A 14,576-nucleotide genomic window follows, 5' to 3' on the forward strand; every position below is an offset into this window, starting at 1 on the left:
ATAAGCTATGGAAACCAAATTAATGTTGAGATATTTACAAATATCAGGAAGAGGGGAAAAAAAAATCTACAAAATGCTTTGCTTTTTGTGTGATCAAGTTGTAAACTTCACTGAAATATTTAATACATCTTCAGTTTTAATACTGAGCCCTAAAAATACTTGATGGCTACAGCAGTTAATTATTTATATAGTAGAAAAGGTCTTTTAAAGAAAGTTGTACTCTTTCAGCCACATGAACCCTTAAAGGTCCGGGACCCCACAGACACACTGAAAACAGAAGTTACATCATGTTGAAAGAAAAGGCTCAAAATTTTGACAGTAGCATTCTGAGAAGTGGCTGCTGAAGGTGTGACTCCTAAAATAACGTTCACATGCTGCCGACTTCAGCCATTCGTTGCCACTTCAGCCACTCTTTACAAGAGAAGAATAATGTTCTTTTCTGGGGTAACACAAATGTAACATGCTAAGTGTGGTAAATAGAAGGGAACTCAAATATCCATCACAAAACCTCCCTGGAATCCATCAATGTCCTTTTGTGAGGCTGAGCTGACAAAGAGCCTCAAAGGTTATGCTGTAAACTTGAAAAATGTCTGTTCTACAACTTTTCCAAGTTGCTCGGTTGAGTTTCCATCACACTTGTTGGGTGCATGTCTGTTGTTCCCAGAATCACCGTGAGGGGGCTTGTTTTGACAAACGCCAAAGTCACTAATGTCAAATGTCTAAATTTCCATTTCCCCCATGCTGATGTCCATCAAACGTGGCACACTTTTGTAGGTGGGTTGTGGATTTGCACAGACCACATCAAATTCACCAGAGGCCAATCACTGGGATCAAAACAGGTTTTTTTTTCCACTCAGACTCACAGTAAACATGGCACACCTAGGGATTTTTCCTGAATTCTCTAGCAAGGTCAAACTTGCCAAAGGTCAATCATTGGGATCAAGATTCCGTCTGTACCCCAGGAACCATCTTAAAAGAATTCATTTTGGCACAGGTCAGAAAGTTTGATTTTCACCCTGATTTGGACCAAATGTGGGACACACGTAGGTGGATTCCAGAATTGCCCTGGCAGGGTATGCCAGAGGTCATCTGAGTGAAGAAGGTCAAGGTCGTTTTGGTCAAATTGTCAGCCCTTACAGTTTTCATACCGACAGGTAATCTATTGTAATACAACAAACATACATTCTAAACACTATTGTAAATGCAGTGTTTGCCATATTTGGAGATCTGGGGCCTCGTGTACAAAGACTTGCATGGATTTCCTACTGAAACATGGCGTACACCAAAACCCAGAAACTGGTGTAAGCCCAAAAATACCCAGATGTACGCATGTGCGTACGCATGGACCCAAGCACGTTCCATTTGTACATCCCAATCAACGTGGAAGTGAGCACACACGCATGTGCACCAAGCTCTTCCTTTTTCACGCCCCTATTAAATATGCAAATTCATGAAAATAGGGCCCACTCCGTCAGATCAATCAACATGAACACAAAAAAATTACAGTAAGTGTGAGCTACAGATGGACATGATGTGGAGACAGGCAGGGATATTTTATTTGGTACCCCTGCAAACGTAGTAAGTATGAAATGGGGAAGATGTTAGTGGGAGCGTGTGTGTGAGGCTGCTGTGAGCTCAGTGCAGTGGCACGCACGCACACACACACGGAAGTTGAAAAATTAGGTGCGATATTTTTGTGCGTACGCACACTTTGTACAAGAGGCTCACAGGTGGAGAAATCTGCAGCTTTGTCCAGGTTTCTATGATGACCACTGCCCATAATTCAGAGGCGTCACATGGACGGTGTAAACAGGTCATTATTAGCAGTGAAACTGGCACAATGCAGATGTAGGACACCTTCATACAAACCATATAAAAAAAAACAAACACTGACATACACAGAGAGGAATACATCGGTTTTCACTCAGCGGCAAGTCTGAATTAAGTTGAGGCCACTGCGACAGTTTGATGCCTTGGCAGCAAAAGTCTGCTGCTATCAAAGTAGCTCCCAGGTCATTTCTTAGTTTCTTTAGTCCATATGTGTCTTCCAAACACAGCTCTCAGACCACAGACACCCCTTGCGCAGAGCATGTGAGAGCCGTTACCACATCGGACCTGTCAATGCGACTCAGTGCAGAACTCAGCAGTCCCAGAGTGGCGCCTTCTTTCTGGGCCCAGTGAGAGAGGAGAGTGTGTGAAGGGGCCTCTCCACGCCCAAACAGGTCCAGCTGTTCGGACTCGTAGCCCAGCGCCGCACCCAGTGCTTTCCAGCCACGGCCTCCTCCCTCCTGGAGGAGGTTCTCCACCTCCTCCTGTCTGTGAGGGGCCAGGTTGATGTAAAGACGGTTGTCCAGCTTGCTGTCCCTTTTAGCACCTGTGGAAATACATGATACATTTATACCAATGGACACCTTGTGCTTATGATTTATTTAAACTAGTTCTGCTGCTCAGATTATTATTACTATGTATTTATTTATTTTTAAACAAGCAGCAGTGGCTGCCGGTGATGACGCCCTTCTCCCATTTTAGTTGAAGGCATCATTCCTGCTTTGGGCTAAGTTAAAGTATTTCAAAGAAATATCAGCCTTAAAACTGGTGTCATTGACCATGACTGTACCTCACCTTTGCTGGGTTGACCATCCTGCAGACTGTGAGAGTCCAGAAAAACACCACTGTCACTTTGGAGTTTTTCGCCCTCTGGAGATGCTGCCAACTCCGCCGCCCGGGCCTTGGACAGAGCCTTCTTCTGTTTACATGAGTTCCAACTGAGCAGAGCACAGGAACACAGGGTCAACAAAACCACCAATACAAAATACTTAAATACTGAGATGCACAAGCAAAAAGGTTGATGCATGACTTTCAGTAGCCTGCATCCTGCCATGGTCAGCCTTGCCTCCCTTTCAGAGACTTTTACTCTTTGCCATTACATTCCAGTAACAACAAACAATGATTAAAAAAACTATCATGATCGCAGCCATCATGTTGTCTTACATGATACAGCACAAACTTTATGAAATTCCTCACTATGGAAATACAGAGTTTCTAATTGAGTATGGCAGCTACAGTGAACAGAACAGGAAGGTTCTGAGACGGGTGGGGAGGGCAGCTCAGCATGTGACTGGGATCACACCACCATCCTCAAAAGACATTAATGCTGACCAACCGCAACAGAAAACCAGCTGCATTATTAAGGACACGTCCCACCCTGGACACTGCCTGCAACCCACCTCCTCTCCCCTCAGGGAAGAGATACAGGGCCATCAAATGCAGAGCCAACAGACTAAGAAACAGCATTTTTCCAAAAGCTGTAAACTCTGCCCCCTCCCCCTCATTAACTGTAGCAGTTTGAACAGATTATTTTTACATGCACTGGCCACTTTCTGTTGTCTGCACTTTTAAACTGACATATGTAGTGTCTTATGAAGAGCTGCGAGGCAGATTTTCACTGTATTTTGTACAATGGCAAAGTTCTGTTCTATTATAGTGTTTGACATTTTCAATAATTTCCAACAAATAACATACCAAAAATAAAAGGCTTACTTGTCTTGAACATAAAAATAGGATATTGGCCTGAAGGCCTCGTGTCCCCAGTCACAGAAATGTGTCATCCCATACCCATTTGTGAGTGGGCAATATTTTCATGGAGCCGTGTGATAATAATGAGAATGTAACAAGGCAACTTCAAACTGTATTGTATTAATCACTGTGGAGACTAGCTAAGTTTTTATTGGGGTGACTACATTCAGAGAGAAAAACTCAACCGGGAACAATTTGTGTGCAAGTCATGATTTTATTGGTTTTGGAAGATGTGTGGAAAATGTGGAAATGTGAGCAAAAGGGACATAAAGGCTATAGTGCTGGAGCAAGAACATGACCTCAGTCTTCAAGGGATGCATCCTTGCTGCAAATGAAATACCTGGAAATGTGTATAGATGTCAGCGTTCTATTGTACACAGACTATTTTTGGCTCTGTGACCTTCAAAACTAGGTGAAGGTCATTCACCGTTTAACTTCACCTTGCTCCCAATTTGGTACACCTGTGTTATTACTTTGCAAAGCTATTGGGAGTACAGTGTTGGGGATATTTTTGTTCTTACGACGGTCAAAATGAGGTCAAGGTCAGTCATCACTGACGTTGGTCTGGAGCTTGAAGGGATGCATGTTTGCTGGAAATTTGATGAACCTGTCTGCATTCTTTGGAAAGTTATTGAGTACAGTCTTCATCGCACTTACACACTAGTTTTGGCTCTGTGACTGTCAACCATTGGTCAAGATCACTCATAATCAAACGTGGAATGTATCCCTGCTGCAAATTTGGTAAACTTGTCTCAAATCTATTAAAATTTACAGGGAGTATTCCTCCATTGGGGTGACTAGGGACAATAAAGGAGTCTTTTGTAGGAACTGACAGAAAATCTTTTAAAATTCAAGTTTGGACATTCTAAGTTTCAACAATGATGATACGAAAACAAATATTTTAGCAAACTGTTTTTATTTCAAGTTATACAGTTTTTAAATGATTATTTAAGGAACAAACAAGTTTCTGGGTTGAAAGTTTGTTATGTTGCCAAATATGGAAACATTAAGTATAGAAAGCTGTGGAATTGTTGAACAAATTTTAGGGGAAAAAAAGTTTTGTTTTGGAATTAGATGGACATGGTGTCGTTTAGTACAAAAACGTGCAAATTCCCACCATTTAACATAAAATAGTACAAAAGACCAAGTAGGAGGGTTCAAACAGCTGTTAGGTTCAGCGAGGGTGTGACAGGGTGATGAGTGTGACGTCCCTCCGTCTGCACCAAGGACAGGTGTGTGCAAGAATTTAGGGGAACGTTTACAAGATGGTAGTGAAACCAGCATGTTGTTCTGTATATTTTTACCTATTAACCCGGTTCTGCCTCAGAAAACAAGTAGCTCAAAGTCTGCGCTGTTTAGACTCTCACAGGAAGTTTGTGAGATAAACACGTCGCAAATGTGTTGATTCTGTGACGATTCTGTGTCAAGTGCTTATTCATTTCTGGAGCTCCTGCACAGCAGCAGCGGAGGCTGAGCAACAAAATGTAAAACAATCAATCAAAAGGGATCACCACCCTAGTCACCATTATGATGTCATACAGTACTCGTCAGTGAGAACTCACCATTTATAGGCGACATAGAGAAGCAGACCCAGCACCACGGCGGCCAGAACGGACACGTATGCTGGAATGTTGCTGCTGCCACCCTCGTCCTGTGGTGGGAACTTGGGCGTCCCAGGAGCAGGGCTGACCTCTTCCACGTCTACACCTGGCCTGTGAGGAGCTTCATGTGGCCCGTCTGAACCAGAGGGCCGAGAAAGGATGTGCAGCTTCTTATCTGTGAAGAATGAGAAACGTGTGACAGGCATACAGAGATCTGAGGAATTACAGCAGAAATGTGGACACAGACTCTCCATCAGTATCTGTGGATGCAGGAACGGGAGAAGACAACGGAGAAAAATTCATTCCAGAAAGTAAGAAAATGTCATTTTCAGAAATAAATGAGGGGAACTCTGAAGTTGCAGAGAAGTGAGATGACACTCAAACCACAAAGGCTGAGGATGGTCATATTTTTCATATTTCCATGATGGCTGACGCCGCCAGATTCAAGAGTCTTTTTCATTTTTATTTTTTTTTATTCAGTCATGTGCAGATTTTTTGTGGCTTCCAGAAGCTTTCAACAGCCACTGCAAAAAGATGACATAAGAAAATGTCTATACACACAAAAAGGATTCATACAGGACTGAGACATGCTGGAAGTCATCTTAACCAAAACCAGATCACACCTTTCCTAAAACAATGTATATGCAAAACTAGAAGGGCATGCAGAGAGTGCATACTTCTGTCAAGGATACACATTTGTCATCAATTTAAATTAACCTAAGAAATAGTAAGTCCCTTCGACTGCTCCCTTGTTTGCACTCTGGGTTGCCACAGCAAATCCAAGGTGGATCTGTATGTTGAATTGGCACGTTTTACGCTGGATGCCCTTCCTGACGCAATTTCACATTATATGGAGAAATATGGCAGAAATGTGGTTTGAACCGGGAACCTTCGGCACTGAAAGCAAAACACTCTAACCACTTGGCCACCACCCCCTTAAATTAACCTAAAACAAATTACAAATTTAGTCACCATCCATGTCGGGGAGGGGGTGGTGGTGGTAGTGGTGGGGGTGGGGTAGAGATACTTGTTCCACTAGATCTGGTTTGTTATCTGGACCAAAGTATATTTATGGACAGATAATGAATTGCTGACCTTTAGTCCTAATAAATGACCTTGTATCGGATTGCTTTGATTCCTTGATGGAGGATTTGTTTTTGTTGCTGTTCATTCCTTGGCTACTTGTCGCAGCATGTCCAGAGTATAACGTTAGCTTAGCACAACCTGGACACTTCTGAAAAAACGTCCAGGGATGCAGCAGCATGCAAGACAATGTTACAGGCTCGATGGAAAAAATCTGCATTTTTTTGGAAATCTTGAAAATCCCGCAAAGGTTAAATTAAGTGTGGCACAATGACAAATTATCCTGCTTCAATCACGGACACCCTCCATGGTTTTCCAAGGTATGGAAATTGTTTCAAACCATGACAATGGAGCTTTATTTCTGAACAAATAACTGATCCTGTTTGCAAGATAAAAGGAATCAGGATCATAGGTAAAAGTCAAGCTCCACCCCTTAAAGCAGATATAACATTAATTTTGGTCACCGCTTTCTTGACCCAAAGCCCTACAAATGCCAACGAATTTCATTTGCGATATCCAGCTGACAAACAAAACCAAGTCAAGTCTGGGAGCATACGCTGGTGAAATACTTCGCTGCATCCATGACACCACCGAACCATGTTTGGTCCTGGACGGCAAACACACAGACAGACAATTGGTCCATCCCAACTTTACTAACATAATCATCTATCTGCCGCAGCCGGGTCAAGCATGGGCATTCCCTTGGTCTTCTTCAGACACTGGGGTCCTCCCCACTCACGCACGCTGGATCACATACAGACAAACGCACGACATTGCCAATATATCAACGCAAAGAAAGACAAACTGTAGAAAAAAACAGCTGGCTGTCAAGAGATACGACATTTAAAAGTATACAAATTCCAACATGGCTATGATAAAGTCTAGATGATGCTCAAAAGATCACATGGTCACAGTTGCACAGACAGACAGAAGGACATCCTTATTCCAAAGGGCGACAGTCACACAAGAGCTCATCTGGGTTCCCTGGAGTTGTATTCCTTCTCCCAGCCTCGTTCTGTCTCCTTCAGCGGGGCGTGTTTGGGATCAAACACTTCAAGATACTGTGCCGGCCTCTGGGGGTCAAAAGCTCATGACATGTAGTGCCAGCATGTGCACAGAAGGTCTCCTAACTCCTGGAGAGCAGAGCCGTTTGGGGGCAAACAGACTAGTGGTCAGGGTCAGCCGTTTCCTCTGACCCTCAACTCTGAGTACCGTTAACTTATAGACATGTCGAGTTCATACCAATTGGACTACAGCACTTAAAATGGGCTGTTTCTTTTTCTGTTCACTGCTGGTGTTTGGCAGCTTGGAGGGTTATGGAGTGTTCAGAATGATGCAGGTGTTGACCACATGTCCTAGTCTCACAGACCCTGCTTATTGCTTTCTCTCCCTTTTATCTTTCACCATCTTTATCTTTCATTTGGTCATAAAAACCCTATGTACATTCCTGCAGGCCACTTCTTCTCCACCTTTTTTATATTTACATTCCCTTTTTATTAACATTGAGAAAGAGCAAACAACAGTCACAAATTTCCGACAACTAAGTCTAAGTTCTCGGCCCGTTTAGACTCCTCTCGCAAACAACCACCAGAAACCAAAATAGTTAAGCACCAGATCAGATCAAAATAAGTCACTAAGCTTAAAAGGAGAACAAAGATAAAATCCACAAATGCTTCAGTGTATACACACAATGAACATCAACTAAACTGCGTTTTGTGGTTTCCAGGCCAACGTGCTAAAAATGGTTTTTCGCTGGTGAGTTTAATGAATGCAATAGAACCAACAGGCACATGTAGTCTCCTTAAAGACAACCAGTATGAATACAAAAACAATCTAAGCAGTCACACAACGTAAGCTTGAGTTTGTCCCGTTTGAAGACAATCGGTCTGATTTATTAAGATCCCAGGTGAGTGTTAAGAAGTGTGGGCAGTACAGATTTTTGGGCGTTGGGGTGGAGACAGTTTTGCAGGTGACTTATGAAGACTAACTGTGCAAAAGCAAAAGTTGTTTTGCCAGCAAGAACTCAGTTATCATATATAAAAGTTTGAATTTTAAACTCACATTATTTAGCATTGTTAAGTTGGGAGGTGATGGCTCGTGGTTAACCTTTGGGCCTGAGACCAGAGAATCCTCGGTTCAATCCCCGCCTGAACGGAAAATCACTAAGGGCCCTTGGGTAAAGTCCTTAATCCCCAAGTTGCTCCCGGTGTGTAGTGAGTACCCTGCATGGCAGCACCCTGACATAGGTGTGTGTCTGTGTGAATGTGAGGCATAACTGTAAAGCGCTTTGAGCATCTGATGCAGATGGGAAAGTGCTACCTTTTAAGTTCTATCTGCTTAAAATCCAACTGCACCATACACCAACTGCTGCAGCAGACACAGAGACCCATTTCTGGTCACTGCAGCAGAGCGTGTAAGGGTACCCTGTCTCTCTTTCTCATACCTGTGCAGGAAAATCATCCATTGTAGTATCTGGGTCCAGACATGTCCTGGGCAACAGTGTTGTCACCAGCAGAAAATAGTCTTTGTGATGGAACTGAGGTGGTTGGACGACAAAGCATCCTTTGCTAGCTGGGCAATGTTTGGAGCTGTTTTGCATCTACTGTCTACATTAAACAGTTATTTGAAACAGATCATTTTTGTTCATGATTCCCCCTTAAATTATTTGTCTTAAACAAAATTAGCCAAAAAGTAGTCTTTCCAAAGCTAACAACCATGCTTGGATATACTTTTAAGAGAGGAAATAAGCCAATAATTAATTTCTCAACTGACTTAAAACATAAGCTGTGTAAAAACATCAAGAAGACCAGAGGATAATCATGTTTCTTTTTTATTTCCAAACATGTGTAGATGTACTGTTAAGTTGTACTTCAGGAGTGAATATGACTGTTGTTGATGCACATTAAGAAGGACGGTGCATTTTCCTGCTGATTCCTTGCAGATCAGCACTGTGTGCACAAATTTGTTTTCTTGCCAGAAATCTACTCAGTCCTGTGTTTGTGCTCTGAACAGCAATGACAGATGACAATCTGATTAGTTGATTTAGTGCACAACATGCCCGTGACTAATGTGGCGCATTGGTCTGGTGTCTTTGCAGCCAGCACCCAGGTTTGCACTAGCAATCTGCAGGCGCACACACACGTGTTACACAGCGTGTGCTATAGATCCTCAAGATAGGGCCATAAATTACCGACACACTGTTGGGTTGCCAGCAAACAGAAATTAACCTACAATAGGCACCAAAAAAAAATGCATCATGACTCTGCATTGACAAACATCACCTGTCTGCGTGTGACATCATCACTCGCTGGCAGATCTACACCGGAGACTCAAAATAGTTGTATTTTATACCAGTAAAAATATATACATAAAAAATAACTCCAATTGATACAAAAAAATTACTATTTTATTCAATACCCATCTGCAACAGTACTGAAACCAGCACTGCCGTCTCCGCCTCTTGCGTTGGTAATAAAAATGAATTCTTTGTGGTACAGATTCAACAAGATGTTGGTCAAAATTGACATGATGATGTCATGCAGTCTCCCGTTCAACCGGTCTACCCATTCCCCTCTGACCTCAACAAGGCATTTGCGTTCATACAAATGCCACTCACTGGATATCTTCTCAGTTTTGGACCATTCTCTGTTAAATGAAAATCCCACTGGATCAACAGTTTCTGAAATACTCAGACCAGCCTGCCTGGCACCAACAACCATGCCATGTTCAAAGTCACTTAAATCATCTCTCTTCCCCATTCTGATGCTCAGTTTGAAAGTTGTCTTCACCACATCTAGATGCCTAACGCCATCGAGTTGAGCAAATGAACAGGTATACCAGCTAAGTTAGTGGCTGGTAAATGCAGATCCATTGATTCTCTATATCCACTTACTCCAATTAAGGATCATGGGGGGGGGGGGCCCTGGACAGGACTCCAGTCTGTCGCAGGGCCACATATAGACATTAAAGTTTCAAATCCACCTAACCTGCATGTCTTTGGATGTGGGAGGAAGCCATCTTTACTAGGAACATACAAGTTGGTTTGAGGAATCTTTATATTTATTTATTTTTTTCACTACCTCAGACAACCTAAAAATATACCCCTCACCCCCAACAGTACCTACATAAAATACACAAATATTTGTTGTGTACATACAGAGGCAGGGGTGGCAGCCAAGCATTTAAGTATGCTTGTTTCCAGTGTTGCAGGTTCCCAGTTCTAGACCGCCCCTGTCCATTCTCCATGTAATGTGGAGTTGTATCAGGATGGGCATCCGGTGTAAAAAACAAAACAAAACAACATGAGACAATCAACATACAGTTCGGATTTGCTGTGGTGACCCCGAGTGAAACAAGGGAGAAAATACAGTAGTGTTCAGAATAGTAGTAGTGCTATGTGACTAAAAAGATTAATCCAGTTTTTGAGTATATTTCTTATTGTTACATGGGAAACAAGGTACCAGTAGATTCTCACAAATCCAACAAGACCAAGCATTCATGATATGCACACTCCTAAGGCTATGAAATTGTGCTATTAGTAAAAAAAGTAGAAAAGGGGGTGTTCACAATAATAGTAGCATCTGCTGTTGACGCTTCAAACTCAAAACTATTATGTTCAAACTGCTTTTTTAGCAATCCTGTGAATCACTAAACTAGTATTTAGTTGTATAACCACAGTTTTTCATGATTTCTTCACATCTGCGAGGCATTAATTTTGTTGGTTTGGAACCAATATTTTGCTCATTTACTAGTGTGCTTGGGGTCATTGTCTTATTGAAACAACCATTTCAAGGGCATGTCCTCTTCAGCATAAGGCAACATGACCTCTTCAAGTATTTTGACATATCCAAACTGATCCATGATACCTAGTATGCGATATATAGGCCCAATACCATAGTAGAAGAAACATGCCCATATCATGATGCTGGCATCACCATGCTTCACTGTCTTCACTGTGAACTGTGGCTTGAATTCAGAGTTTGGGGGTTGTCTCACAAACTGTCTGCGGCCCTTGGACCCAAAAAGAACAATTTTACTCTCATCAGTACACAAAATATTCCTCCATTTCTCTTTAGGTCAGCTGATGTGTTCTTTGGCAAATTGTAACCTCTTCTGCACGTCTTTTATTTAACAGAGGGACTTTGCGGGGGATTCTTGCAAATAAATTAGCTTCACACAGGCGTCTTCTAACTGTCACAGCACTTACAGGTAACTCCAGACTGTCTTTGATCATCCTGGAGCTGATCAATGGGTGAGCCTTTGCCAGTCTGGTTATTCTTCTATCCATTTTGATGGTTGTTTTCTGTTTTCTTCCACGCGTCTCTGTTTTTTTTTTTGTCCATTTTAAAGCATTGGAGATCATTGTAGATGAACAGCCTATAATTTTTTGCACATGCTTATAAGTTTTCCCCTCTCCAATCAACTTTTTAATCAAACTACGCTGTTCTTCTGAACAATGTCTTGAACGTCCCATTTTCCTCAGGCTTTCAAAGAGAAAAGCATGTTCAACAGGTGCTGGCTTCATCCTTACATAGGGGACACCTGATTCACACCTGTTTGTTCCACAAAATTGACAAACTCACTGACTGAATGCCACACTACTATTATTGTGAACACCCCCTTTTCTACTTTTTTTTTTACTAATAGCCAAATTTCATAGCCTTAAGAGTGTGCATATCATGAATGCTTGGTCTTGTTGGATTTGTGAGAATCTACTGAATGTACTGGTACCTTGTTTTCCATGTAACAATAAGAAATATACTCAAAACCTGGATTAATCTTTTTAGTCACATAGCACTACTATTATTCTGAACACTACTGTATGCCTTTATATTTTTGCTATTTTTGTCCCCATATAGTACCATATAGTTCAGTAAAAGTGAAAGTTTGACAGAAAGTTTTTCCTTTCTTCCATTAAAACACTGATCAGCAACAAATTCAAGAATAACACACAAGATTCATTCCAATTCCTCAAATGAATTAAGCCTGTTGTACGAAAACTGTTTTGTTGGAGACGGAAAAGTAGTAGAAGACTGCAAATAAGCCAGAGACCATCAGTAATTCTGTACTGGGAGAGACCAGCAGCCTAGTTTGTTAGAACATCCTGTAATTGTCCCAAAGTCTGAGAGTTCACACTGCAAACTAACCGAAGAATGATACAGTTTGATCAGGACCGAGACCATGTCTTCAGAATAGAATAGAACAGAATCTTTATCGTCATTGTAACATGTACAACAAAATTAAAAATGCTCGACCAGTCAGTGCAACATGCAACAACATTCAGATCATATAAAACTACAAGACTCTAAATCTAAAACTATAAAAGCATAAAAATATATATAAATATATCTAAATAAATAAATCACACCTCTCGAACCAAAATGAAAAGTCAGAATCATATAGGGTAGGCTCTACACTATACAGGGTAGGTGTGAAAACCCCTTTAATGTCAGTTGCTAGAATGTTGCCCATTCTTAGATGCCATTATGATCCCTTTTTATTACTACTCACCCATGCAGAGCGTGTCAAACATGGGCTGGCAGCCTCGGATCTCCACTTCACTTTCTGAGCACTGCAAGCAGACCTGGCATGGTTTTGTGGCACTTTGCTCCTCTGAGAAGTTTCCTGGCCCGCACTCTTGGCACTGAGTATCTCCATGTCGGCCGCACAGCCGGATAACACCTTCACCACGGCCACATAGGGAGCAAGGCGTGCACAGGCTGTGCGTGCGCAAAAGGTAGAAGCCATTTCCACAGTCGCAGTGTGTGTCTTTAGTGGCAGAGCAGGATTCCAGCTCAGGGATGCTATGTGGGCAGCGGGCACAGGGAAGGCATGGGGAGAGGCCTTCAGATGGGGAAAATGTTCCTATGTGGGGAAAGAAAGAGGAAAAAACAAAATCAGTGATTTTTCTCTCACAACCATCATCTTTAACAGCGCAGGCTAAACTTCCATTCTCACAGGCCGATGACAAACGATAATGCCGGTGAAACACATATTGGAACAGTAACATTAGATTATAATGACTTACCCTTTGGGCACCGCGTGCATTTTGTATCCTGTTTCCCACACTCCTCCTCCACTCCAAAACCAGCAAGACACACACTGCAACACTGGCCTGATTCAGTGAAGCGGCCACTGGCACACGCATCTCCAAGCGCAACCTTCAGCAAACACAGAGACACACTCAGAAAAATACCAGTGCTGTGTTTTATGTAACGGACTCTAAAAGTTACCTGTTACACACAAAATCATTTTGAACGAAGCTTCTTTACTTTTACGCTGCAGTTAGCACTCTTTTAGAATGTCAGTAATAGGCTGTTTTTTTTTTTTTTATTAAATTGTGTTATATGACGCGTTAAAGGACAAGCTTGACATTTTTCAATCTAGGCTCCATTTTTTGGCCTTTTTGGGAGTCACCTTTTCATTTGAGACAAAAATAATTTAACCTGCACATCAGTTATTAATAACGCAAACACAGCCAAAGCAAACAGAAGCTAACCTGCTAATTAGTGTAATTACATTGGTAATGCCTCAGTGGGCATCAGCAACTGAGGACGACAGTTAGGCTAAGGTAAGCAGCCAACTGTACAGTCTGCTTTTAAAAGTTTGTCTACATTTAGTGAGATACTGCAACACTGGTCTTACTCAGTTTTGTGGACGTCCAGCGCATTCAAAAATAAGCTTTTAAAATAACGTGGTCTGTTTTGTTGTTTTTTTCCATAGCAGGACACAGGCAGTGGGTCAACCTGCCATGTGCTTCAGCATACAGTGCATCTGGAAAGTATGTACAGTGCTTCACTTTTTCCACATTTTGTTACGTGCAGCCTTATTCCAAAGTGAAGGAAAAAAAAATTTTCCCCTCAAAATTCTAATCACAACACTCCATAATAACAACATGAAAAAGTATTTTTGAAATTTTTGTAAATTTATTAAAAATAAAAAAAACTAAAAAGTCACATATACATACGTATTCACACCCTTTGCTAAATACTTTGTCAGTACACCATTGGCAGCAATTACAGCCTCAGGTCTTCTTGAATATGATGCCACAAGCTTGGTGCAACTATCTTTGGGCCATTTTGCCCATTCCTCTTTGCAGCACCTCTCAAGCGCCATCAGGTTGGATGGGGAGCGTCTGTGCACAGGCATTTTCAGATCTCTCCAGAGATGTTCAATCAGATTCAGGTCTGGGCTCTGGCTGGGCCACTCAAGGACATTGACAGAGTTGTCCTGAAGCCACTCCTTTGATTTCTTGGCTGTATGTTTAGGGTCACTGTCCTGCTGAAAGATGAACCGTCACACCAGTCTGAGGTGAAG

The 14,576-nt window shown here is 41.9% G+C and overlaps 1 protein-coding gene across 1 annotated transcript in view; it reads right to left on the reverse strand.

Moving 5' to 3' along the window:
* Nucleotides 1-779: 779 nt before the first annotated feature.
* The window catches only part of nradd (neurotrophin receptor associated death domain), a 38,721-nt gene continuing 24,924 nt past the window's right edge, over nt 780-14,576 (reverse strand). Inside the window, exons 2-6 of the mRNA XM_034174946.1 lie at nt 13,288-13,420; nt 12,771-13,124; nt 5,139-5,352; nt 2,623-2,765; nt 780-2,374 (exon numbers count right to left, since the gene is read on the reverse strand). Coding sequence (XP_034030837.1) covers nt 2,061-2,374; nt 2,623-2,765; nt 5,139-5,352; nt 12,771-13,124; nt 13,288-13,420 — 1,158 coding nt within the window. The 3' untranslated portion in view covers nt 780-2,060. The remainder of the gene's footprint in view (nt 2,375-2,622; nt 2,766-5,138; nt 5,353-12,770; nt 13,125-13,287; nt 13,421-14,576) is intronic.

This window comes from Thalassophryne amazonica, chromosome 7, assembly GCF_902500255.1.
Source record: "Thalassophryne amazonica chromosome 7, fThaAma1.1, whole genome shotgun sequence".
Classification (NCBI taxonomy): domain Eukaryota; kingdom Metazoa; phylum Chordata; class Actinopteri; order Batrachoidiformes; family Batrachoididae; genus Thalassophryne; species Thalassophryne amazonica.